Source organism: Leptonotus elevatus, chromosome 7, assembly GCF_054856555.1.
Source record: "Leptonotus elevatus isolate MCC_2025b chromosome 7, RoL_Lele_1.0, whole genome shotgun sequence".
Classification (NCBI taxonomy): domain Eukaryota; kingdom Metazoa; phylum Chordata; class Actinopteri; order Syngnathiformes; family Syngnathidae; genus Leptonotus; species Leptonotus elevatus.
The window spans coordinates 4,032,936-4,044,582 of NC_141245.1; the positions used below are offsets into that span (position 1 = coordinate 4,032,936).

Genomic DNA, 11,647 nt, shown 5'->3' on the forward strand with positions numbered 1-11,647 from the left:
TTTAATAGGCTTAAAGCACATCGCCTGGGGGGGTGGGTTGGGGGGCTAATTGAATAAACCAATGCTTTGGTTTTGCTGAAAGGATGCTGGGCAGTTTGGCACTTGGTGAGCACGTATGGGGGTGGCTGTTTGTGGAAACAAGGACTCAAGTGTCCAATCACATTAATATTTGCTACAAAAGATTAGACAAATCACCTTGAATGGGTTTTGTTCATGAAGTAGGCAATGTAGGACTGTAATGGACAAAACAAGTTTGACTGCACTCATCACATCATCACGTTTTACAAGGGTTTGGCAGAGTTTATATGAACAAATACTACAAATAATAATAGCTTAGATTTATATACCACCTTTCAAGGGATCCAAGGATGCTACAGTTTTAGACTTGGAGGCTAATTTGCGTGTACAAAAATGGATGTAGCCTTAATAAACCTAACATTAAGTATTTCTATTCATTTCTGGTAAGTATTTACTGCAATCCTGACACTATTGCAGTAGGGTCCTGGAGTGTCACATTGTCATATTTAATTGATTTAGTGAACATTTTAGTTTGCACCCAAAACGTTGCTGCCCCTCTGTCAGATTTAGCTGAACTCTCTTGTAGCCCAGAGGCTTCATATCACACACAAGATCGTTATGTAATTCCTCTATGGCTGGGTTCATTTTGGGGTTACCGCCACAGGCACTCTGTGCTTTGATTTGTTTTCAAAAGTGTGTGTGTGTGTGTGTCTCTCTCTCTCTAGGCTGACCTCTTTTGTGATGAAGTCATTTGACGGTGCAAGGCCTTACATCTTTTTAGATCCCAAGCACATTATAGATGCCAAGAAGTGGTTGTACTCAAAGCAGGGGCCTGATGGCTGCATCAAATCTGTGGGGAAACTCTTCCACAACGGCATGAAGGTGATGACACCAGTATGGTCGTTGACATGCTTAATTGTGCACATGATAATCTCAGAGTTGTCAGCCACAATGTAACCACTTGCACAATCCATTGTAGTATCTTGACTGTGAAAAAACATATAAATATGTCTTGTGTGGTTGTTTTCCCTCTGCTCCCTCCGTGCAAGACTCGGGTGGTGGGAGGCCCCATTGGGCCTCTCATATTCAATTGGGGAAGAGAGTCCCGCTTGTTGTGAGCCTGTCTTTGCACTGAACTGAAAATGCATTACTGCGTTAATCACACTGTGGAACCAATCGGTTGTTCATTACTAAGTGAAATGTATTAAGTAGAAAATATAGTTGATCAGAATACACTATTTATAGAATTTTCAGTAGAATAATCGAATGTTGAAAGATTCAACCGCTGCAGCCCTACATTCATTTTTGTCTCGCCGTTGGAGTCGCAGTTTTGCCAGTCAATGTTTCTTAATGAGGAGCAAATTACACATTTTGACACGCAAACTGCAACCAAAGCATAGAATGATATATGAATGCATGTTTTAATGTGCCATCAGGGAGGAGTGAGTGACGACGTGTCCCTGACAGCTTACATCGTTGCCGCCCTGTTAGAACTGGACTCCGACATTAATGTGAGTCAGACGTCTTTCCCATTTTGCAAACAGTAGACCGCCATCCTCATGTGTTGCTGTGCTTCACTGGATCTTCATTTTCAAATTCACCGACAAAGTTAAATTAACTGTACAAGCAATAATTATTTTTTGTGAGCTCCCCATGTGCAGAAAATGTTTGGAAGGAAGCCGTTTGGATTTTGGTGTCGTCACCCAAAAGGATCCCAATACATTTTGTGAGTTCACCTTGAGACTTTTGGATCCCTTCAATGTGTGCACCGGTTTTGTGACAGGATCCTGTGATCCAGAGCGCTCTGGGCTGTCTGAAGGAGGCAGCCGGCCAGAGGGACAACTTGTACACCACAGCGCTGATGTCCTACACCTTCACCCTGGCGAGGGACGAGGAAATGAGGAGCAAACTCATCACCTACTTGCACCAGCAGTCCAGTACAATTGGTACCTAGTAACTACTCACAGGAAACGATGTTTGCTTTGTTTTTGTTGAATGGAAACAGTTAAGAGTATGTGCAGTGCAGTCGTACTCCTTTTGAAATCTATCTCACAACCAGGGTTATTCTAGTTTTGGAATTTTTCATTTGAGTTAGTTTTTATTTCGTTTTGTTTTGTAAATGTAGTTTTAATTAGTTTTCGTAAAAAAAAAGAAGTATTATTTGTGTGCAATAGTTAATAAACACCATGGCAAAATAAAAAAAGTAACACAGTTCTAACCTAGCGTCGCATTTCGGCTGAGTTAAATGAAAAAGCAGGTGAGCCGAGCCATTGGAGCCAAAAGTCAAGCATGCAAAATTGTCGGCAAAGAACGACGTCATCTGAAGGTGCTTTTCTATTGGCTGCTGAAAGATGACCTCACTTCTGAGTGACACACTTTCAGACGTCCTTATTCCGGTGTGAAATTTTCACTCAGAAATAAACACTTCATAAACACTGGATGTATACACACAAAATCCTTCTCAATCAACACCTCTGGACTTCTGTTAATGTGTGGTGGTGATTTTGTCATCAAACCCGCCCAGCCTGTATTTTGCCATTTTGTTGTGTTTTGCCAGAAGTGGGATTTTTCTGGGCGGAAAGTCAATGTTTACACTTCCAGCCAATCACAGAGCGGGGGGCATGTCGCTGAAGGCAGGCACAATCTTGATGAGAAGAAAGGGTGGTTGAGCCATGGGAGGAGTCCGTTTTTAATTGTTTGTTTACAAACAGAAACGGTCAAAACTTAAGACCCCACCTTCAAAATCACATTAAAAATCACCCCGAATGCTCATGTATTACATTAATTACCAAAGACCAAAACATTTTTGCTCTAATTATAGTTAGTTTTAGTTAGTTTTGTAAACGTAAAAAGTAGTTTCAGTTAGTTTTCGTTTTTTAAAAGCATTATTTTTTTTATTTTTTTTCGTTAAAGCGAAAATGTTATTTATTTTTTTATTTTTGTTTTAGTTATTTTATTAGTTTTCCTTAACTAAAATAAACTTGCTCGCAACAATAAAGATGAAATTAGTTCTGACAGTATCAATCAAAGCTGAGTTTTATTAGTATAGCAATTTTGGTGCTCCATAGTCCGTAATGTAGCTTTATACTCTTTCATACTCATGTTTGCAAGTCATTTATGTGATACATTGCTAATGTTCTTGTGGCAGGGGGAGGCCGCCACTGGAACCGAGCGGGGGCCCCTGGGAATGGACTTGACTCTCTGGAGGTGGAGATCACCTCTTATGTGCTGCTGGCACTGCTCTCTGGGCCTGCCCTGCCAGATTTTGGGATGGACTATAGCTCTGGCATCGTGCGCTGGCTCACACAGCAGCAAAATCCTTACGGAGGCTTCTCTTCCACACAGGTAGGCAAAACTTTGAGCAGCAGTTTCTACCATCTGGGCAGACTTACTGACTGTGTTCTCCTCAGGACACTGTCGTGGCCCTCCAGGCACTCTCAAAATACGGTGCTGCCACCTATAGCGTCGGGGGCAGGACTACAGTGACTGTGACGTCACTAGGAGGTCTGAGCAAGGCGTTTATAGTGGACCAGAGCAATCGACTCCTGTACCAGGAGGAGAAGCTGAGCGATGCCCCCGGAGAATATATCCTTAAAGCGGAGGGACAGAGCTGTGTACTGGCACAGGTACCATGTGTTATGTTTATGACAAGGCTACCTTCCACATTCAAATAATAACCAGTTGCTTTGCAAGTATCCTTATCCCAGCAGGCAATTCATTGGGTTGTAGTTGAAGATTAAATTATATGACTATATTCTACCACGATTAACATGAACAAAATAATCACAATTATTGATGTTATCCAATATTAAAGGAAATGTCAAGATTTAAAAAAATCTGATACACAACAAAATCCGAAAAATATAGAAAATATCAATTCTGCGATCCTACCGATATGTTGGTCCTGCCCCCTTCTAGATCTCCATGCATTACAACATTCCCCCTCCTCCTGACTTTTCCGCCTTCAACATCTCCACTTCCACCATGTCAAAGTGCAACCAGAGCAAGCCGCAGCTCATCCTCTTCGTCCGTGCCAGGTAACTGTGTGTGTGCGTCTGCCTCTACAGATTAGTCATTGAACATTTTGTCTAATAAACAAGATTTGCCTACATACAGTAAAATGTCCTCTAAAGCATTTTGAGCACAGTATCTGAATTTTACTTATGCTGTCACATATGATACAGTATCATGCAATGCTTTAATGTAAGAAAATTACTTTTGGGTTTGATTAGACACAATTATTAGTGTTTATTGTTATTACAATTAATTGAATGGGTATCTCGGAAAATGAGACAAATTAATGGCAAAAAAAAAATAGAGGCTGTTCATCAGAAATATCTCAATCTCAAATATTGTCCATTTTCATTATTTTTATATAATTGAATTATCTGACAAAAGACTGGTAACTTCGAGAATTATCCAGATACTGCTTTTTGCTTGTCTAAGATGTAATTAGATGTTTAAGTATTTAGATGGACTGATCAATTTTGGACATGGCGTTGTTGTTTTTTGTAGAAATGTAAAGAAATAAAATAAATATTTGATAGATTTTATCAAATCAATATCTCTACCTTAATACAATTCTTACAGTTACATTCTTCTCATGGTGTCATTTCCAGCTAAATGATACCCATTCATCAAATAAACATTTAATTTAACTTGATTTTGTATGACTATTTTTGGACTTTAATCTATAGAATGGTAAGTCATTCTTCACAGCTTTCAGGAGTTGGAAAGCTTTCAAGTGTGCTTTTGATACGTGACCTTGTTTTGGGTTTCAAATGCTGCTGCTATCAGGCAAAATTCTAAATTGAAAAATGAGTTTTAATTTTTCCCTTCACTGCAAAAACACAGTGACAGTGACATGCACAGATAGACCCGCTAGTGGCCAGCCCCAGCCCCTGTGCCCCGTATGAGAAAAGTTCCTTTTGCCAGGAGGCTTTTTTTCTTTTTCTTCATACCAAAAACAAAAACCACCCTGTCTGTCATTAATTCACTCTAAAAGTGATGGGTAAGTTCTTGTGAGAATTGTGCTCGTCACTGTGCAGTGGTCACAATCTTTGGCCATTTAAACAGCCAGTGTGTAGGCTTTTTATATCCAATATAGCTTCCGTTCACCTCCTTTGTATAAAGATTTATTGACTGTGTTGTTTGTATTACCAGAAATCAAGTTAGATATTTCTACTACTGTTTTTCTTGATTGTGTACATTTTGGTGATGGGTGCCTTTTTTCTCTGCATGTGCCTAATCTTGAATATGTTTATTTAATTGCAAGAGGTGCAGAGAAACTGTTTTGTGTTTGCAGGTACCAGGGCAGGAGAGAGGAGACGAACATGGTCATCATTAACATCAAACTCCTGTCTGGACATATTTTGGATAAAAGCTCTCTGGAGTCTGTGAGTTTTTTTTTCTTCTTCTACCCTCAAGTCAAGTCAAATTTATTTGTATAGCCCTTAATCACAAGAGTCACAAATATTTGTGTCACTTGTTATCGTTTGAACTACACTGATGGCAGTTTAATGTGATGCTCTAGTTAAAGAACGACATCTCAGTGAAGCGTGTGGATCTGGATGAAGGTTATATCAACATCTACTTGGATGGGGTATGAACTTTTTTTTCCATCTATAAAATGTACTGAATAGAAAGTAGAGTGGAACACCACGAATTGAAAGCTGGATTATTCATTTATTGTTGTATTAATTTAATTACGTGTACACTTTTAAGGCTCAAAATAAGCGGATTCGTATTACAATTTGCGAGTCAAAATTAGCATTTTGCCTCTCATAGACGCACACTGAAAATCAAATCTGCAAACGGGCATTTACAGTATGTGGCACAACACGCTAATGTTGCCTACGTTGCGGGAAGTTGGAGGCAAAGGATCGTAGGAACGTGTCGTCTGTGGAACGAGCTCATTCTGAGGCCAATGAAACGTTTTGAACGTAGTTAATTTTTGTCCAAGAGTGCCAGCTTTTCTCTTGTTAGACAATATTTCAATTATAAACTATGAACAAGTTCATTTTAAAATTAGTGAGCTGAACTTTGAAGTAGTTCGCATAGTAAAATGAACTTTCCCAACATTGAAGGTGGCAAAGATGTTCACAAACAGTTTACATATATTTAATTCCATAAAAGGTGTATACTGTTGTGCGTTTTATGTGACTGGTTGTAAATCTATTTCTTATGCCGCATAATCTGACCAATGTATTATTATTATACATTGATGTGGTGACCCGCCTCCCATCCACCACCCCCACTCCTGTTAGCGAGACATTTTGGTCCCAGTGTGACAGTGCATGCTTCTTACCATTTTCACCCCTGACCTGTTTTCATGCCTGATAAAGAATACAGTATTTGTGTTATTTCTAGTCTGCTGGTCTAAATTCAAAAACACACAGCCACGAACCAGCTATGTCACTCAACTAAAATTGCACAATAGGCTCTTATGCTGCATTCCCACCAAAAGCGGGGGAGGCGTTTTGGGTGGCACGTTTGCATTGTAGTCAATGTACTTCGCGTGGATGGGCGCAAAAGTGGAGCAGGGGACGCGTTTGGAGCGCTGGAACACGGTGCGGCACAGCAAAATCCGCACATTCGTGGCGAAAATCCGCACACTTAGATATTTGCCAAAGTAAAAAAAAAAAAACTTTTTAAAAATGTTGCCACACGATAGCCAATCGTTTTTTGAGTACGGGCTACATCACATACAGCGTCCTGTCTGGTGAGCGCAACAACACGGCCAGCCGGGAACGAATGGTGAGCAAGGAAGTAGCATATTGAGTGCTCGTAAGTGTATTTACTTGCTCTTGAACTGTACCGAGGTAGCAGTAGTGCCTCCATGCCAAAGTTATTTGGCGTAACTGCCGGCCGCCGAATTGCCACTAAAAAAGCGGAAGTGCTAAATCACGTACCTCAAAAAAGGCACTGCTGGAGAAAATTGTTCCCCGACTGTATAGGCCCAGGAAAGAAGTGGAACGAGTCAGGGGTGCTCTCTTTTTGTTGACTCGCTAAAGTGCTCTATAGTAGTTGTTCACCAAGCGACACGGATGATGGCATCCGTTCCAAAAAACCCAAAGTAAGCGTTCCAGATCGCCTTCTCACTTTTGGTGTGCCAAGTTTAAACTGGAATTTATATTTGTGTTTGAAATGGCCCAAATGAAAACATTTGAGACAAAATACAGTTTGATGTTTTGCACAATGTGAGTTATTGCTGAACGATTAGTTGCATTTGCAATTAAATCACGGTTTGACAAAACACAATTACATAATCGTGCAAGGCTGCGATTTAAATGCCTAATGAAATGTAGCAGAAGGAGCGAAAAGGGGAGGTTTTGGAGTAATATTTACACAGGGAAAAGAGTAAAATAAAGAATTTGGAAAAAATAAGTCACCAATGGGTTGAGGAACGAACTTCAGTTTGGGAGACAGCAGATCTTCTCCCTGAGCCACGCAGCTCCTGTATATCGCTCATGTCAGCTGTTGATCTTCCTAATGGAGATAAGCAAACAGTTGGAGGGGCATAGCTCAGGTGGTAGTTTGGCAGTCTCCCAAGCTAAAGGTTGTGAGTTTGTTCCTCAACCGTTGAGTGACTTTAATTTATTTTTTCAATTCTTTATTATGCTCTCTTCCAAGTGTAAATATTACTCTAAAACAGAGTCTATTTGGTCCCACTCTAAATAGAGTCAAATTTACTCTCCAGAATTTACTGTGTGAATGGTTCTCATAATTGCCCTAAAAATACCGTTGATCAGAATACTCAATTATTCGATACAGAAATATTTAATAGTTGCGACCCTATATTCAACTGCCCTGTTATATTGTCATGTTTTTATTATTTAATAAAACATTTGCTTCAGGTCACTGGGATTAGCCCCCTCTCCAAAAAAAAGGTCAAATAAAAAAAGTTATTTTGTGCCTTGACACTTTACAAGAAGGGCACTTGGGGGGAATTTCAGCTAAACTCAATTTGACCTCATGGGAACTTATGAAATACACGTCCAACTGTTAGTGTTTCGTACTTTCTGCACAGCTTGTTGTTCTCAAGCAAGGAGCTATATGGCAAATTTCACAAGTTTTTGACCCATGACAATTTCCAATGATTTGCATTTCTATAACAACCTGCTGATGACACTCTGTGACACACTCTAAGCTCAGTGGTCACTTCCCTCTGACAATATCCTGGTTGAAGCCTGTTTGCAATGATGAGGTACTGCTGATCAATTTGTGTTTAAATATTTATTTTTAATTGAACCAGACTGAACCAGTATTGGTCCATGTATGAATCACATGAATTTTGCGGTTCATCCGCTTGTTAGAGAACAGCTGTTGTGCACAAAGTATTGAACAATGAACACTTGGACGTGCATTCAAAAGTAAAAAAAAGGTCAACTTAAGGTCACCTGTAAATCTGAATCCTGAAATTTTGGCAGATTTCTCTAGTTTATTTTAATTTATTTTTAATTATTATTAGTATTATTATTATAATAATTAGATTTTATTTTAATTTATTAAGTATAACAAGTGTTTAGAAGGATGGGGGAAATTGAGTGGTTGGAGAGGTAGATCCCCGCGCCAAATACATTTGGAATGTATCACTCGTGAAAAGTGAGGGAACACAGTCATTTAGTTAGTTTTATAAACGTAAATTGTAGTTTTAGTTTTTATACTCTTGTTTTTATTTAATTTCATTAACTTTATTTTTTTCAATTTTAGTTAGGTTTTTCATTTTTCTTAATATATTAACCTTGCAAGAAACATCTACATTTATTTAGGTTAACAGTGTTTATTGATCAAAATGAGGGATTTCACATGAAACATCAAGTTGTTAATCTGTGATAGTTTAATAAAGACATGTCTTTGAAAGTCTATGAAATATGACGTCTTACTTTAAAGACCTTTCTCTCTCCTCGAATGATATCCTCAATCAATGACTGAGGATCTTGCAAATAATCAGATGAGATTCACCCTCGAGTGAAGGCTACTATTTTATAAAATCTGTTCTTGTATATGCCAAGAAGAATTAACACAAACTGTGGCTGTCCTTCATTCTTATTTTTCAATTTGCTGTGCAGTGCGACAATGTCACACTATTCATGTCGGGGATCCAGCTATCGTCGTCCTAACAAGACACACCGCAATAGAAGCGCAAACCCCTTCAGTGGCATGTGCTTTGGTTTGTGTTTGCAGCTGAAGAAAGGTGAGAAGGTGGTATACAGCATGACACTGGAGCAGGACGTGCCTGTCAGGAACCTGAAAGCAGCTGTGGTCAAAGTGTATGACTACTATCAGACAAGTAAGATCCTCCTCGGTTACAATCGTGCCAATGTCGACAGTTTATAGGACATATTTTTATTACATTTTATTTTATCTCTGTGCTGCTTTACCCTGTTCTGCTGTAAAACTTGAACCTCCCCCTCACTATCACTTAACGATTCTCGTATTTTATTTGCAGGTGATGTTGCCGTGACAGAGTACACATCCCCTTGTGCAGAGAGTAAGTCACATAGATCTGCTTTATCATATAATTATAGTGGAGAGTGAATCACTGTTTGGGGTTGGACAAATTGGAGACGAAAATATTCCACTACAATGCATTTAGTTTAGATTAACATTTGGTCGTGTGGTTTAATTTTCATGTAGCTCTTTGCAACAACAAAAGGACAAAAAGTAGGGCTAGCCACAACAAAAAGTGTTTATAGTCAAATAAAATGAGAAAAGCCTTCATTTTAAAATAAGCCATACGTAGTTAGCTTAGTTAGATAGAACTGTGGTTAACATATTTTTGCACTTCTGTCACAAGATTTTAAATAATGAAGTTGCAATGTGTGTGTGTTAGGGGGTGTAACGTTTTTGAGGTGATGGTGCGAGTTTGGTATAACAGAAAAGAGCGACAAAAAGTCCAAAAAAAGCTGAATTTTCGGTTTCTTTTTTTTAATTTTCAGCAGACAGTATAGTGCAGGTAACAGTTTGTCCTACATTGTGTCATTTTGAACTACCAAAGATAACTTGGCATAAAATGCAGATTACTGCTTAAAAGTATTCATTCTTTATTTTAAAAATGTTCCTTTAAAAAAAAAAGGGGGGAAGGGAAGTTTATGCAGCTCATTGTTTTCATCATTATCATTATTGTTACTGTGTATTTTTTTTTAATAAATTTTAGTCATCAGAAATATCTCTTTTGATATATGCTGTTATTTAATTACATTTAATTTCAATAAAATCAATACTCAAACATCAAATGGTAATATAAGTTAAAAGGGTATCATTAATTTAGGTAGTGATTATGCTACACATACATACTGGGTGATCATGTCTAATAGTAAATAATATGTTTGCTTTGCAGGTGACGTAATCAACAAGCTTTAAATGAACATTGAGGAAACTACTCGATTCCTTTCTGGGAGACGAGATGTTCATCAGACTTGTCGACGTGTGTCCTTGTCTTTGCTTTGTTTGAATTTGAAGGGAATCCCTGTGATTGCAAATTATGCTCTTTCCTTCTCTGTGTTCCTTTCTTTTAAAAATCTGAATTCACTTTTTAGTTATTGCTGCCTCACCTCAACACTGGAATTGTTTTTAACACTTAACTCACTGGAGCCAAGAAAATCAGACTGTGCTCTGTAATATTTTTAATATGATTGATTAATATTTTTAAACTCCGAGTGGAGGATGAATGATGCATACAAGGTACCAATAACGCTGTAAAAACACTATCTGTAGGGGGGGGGGGGGAAGAGTGCTGTGTGTTGGGGAGTACTAGTGCATTTAGAATGTTGCTGTGCCTTTTTTAAAGTAGCACTACAGTATCATGCAATTTGAAATTTGACAAATTTGACATTTGAAAAGTCATGAAATAAAATGGACAACAAAAGAAAATAATGCGTATAAGTTTTTTTTTTAAACAAACGCAGTACATATTGATAGTAATCCATTTTTATTACGATTTGATTTGTTTGGAATTGCCTATCTCGCATCTGTGATGTGTTTTGCGTTAGGCCTAGTGAGGCTGATGGCCTACCAGCTTTGTCGTGTCAAGTTAGCTAAAGGCTCGCAAGGCTATACAGGGTATAAAAAATGTGGGGGTGGGGTGTTTGTATTCACTCGATGGACGACATGATGACATTGCACAGCTGCACATTCCTGTTCATGAGTTTACTTTTATATTCTATATCTTTTTTTTTCTTTTCTTTTTTTTTTTTTATATAAAGAGCTCAGTATTGTTCATTCGGAAATGTCATCATCATTGCTCTTTATTTATTAAAAAAAATGTTTTGTGTGTGTGGGTGAGTATGTGTATGTGCGTGCGTGCGTGCGTGTATTTGTTAGCTCACCAAAAACCTATTCGAAAAAATCTCATACCGTTCACCTAAACCGAACACCGCCGTCAGGAGACCCGAGGGGACCAAAGAAAACCAAGGAAGGTGAAATCCAGCACCGACCAGACACCACCCACCGGGCCACCCACCAGAACTCCTCCCCAACCCAAGAAACATCCAGACCCCAACAAATCCAAAAAACATAAATTATATAATATATCTATTTTTAGACCAATATGTTGATTTGCGAGCTACCTGTATCTTAAAACACATTTGATCTTATAAGCACATGCCCTTATTTTCGTGCCGGGGCA

General features: G+C 38.6%; 1 protein-coding gene across 2 annotated transcripts in view; it reads left to right on the forward strand.

Annotated features, from left to right (window-relative positions):
* Window positions 1-11,293, forward strand: part of a2m1 (alpha-2-macroglobulin 1) — a 48,139-nt gene extending 36,846 nt beyond the window's left edge. For both annotated transcript variants that reach the window (XM_086079961.1, XM_086079962.1), the window contains 11 exons: window positions 744-900; window positions 1,455-1,529; window positions 1,802-1,964; window positions 3,167-3,363; window positions 3,429-3,644; window positions 3,937-4,055; window positions 5,324-5,414; window positions 5,552-5,620; window positions 9,205-9,310; window positions 9,470-9,511; window positions 10,361-11,293. In XM_086079961.1, coding sequence (XP_085936087.1) covers window positions 744-900; window positions 1,455-1,529; window positions 1,802-1,964; window positions 3,167-3,363; window positions 3,429-3,644; window positions 3,937-4,055; window positions 5,324-5,414; window positions 5,552-5,620; window positions 9,205-9,310; window positions 9,470-9,511; window positions 10,361-10,383 — 1,258 coding nt within the window. In that variant the 3' untranslated portion in view covers window positions 10,384-11,293. The remainder of the gene's footprint in view (window positions 1-743; window positions 901-1,454; window positions 1,530-1,801; window positions 1,965-3,166; window positions 3,364-3,428; window positions 3,645-3,936; window positions 4,056-5,323; window positions 5,415-5,551; window positions 5,621-9,204; window positions 9,311-9,469; window positions 9,512-10,360) is intronic.
* Window positions 11,294-11,647: the final 354 nt, after the last annotated feature.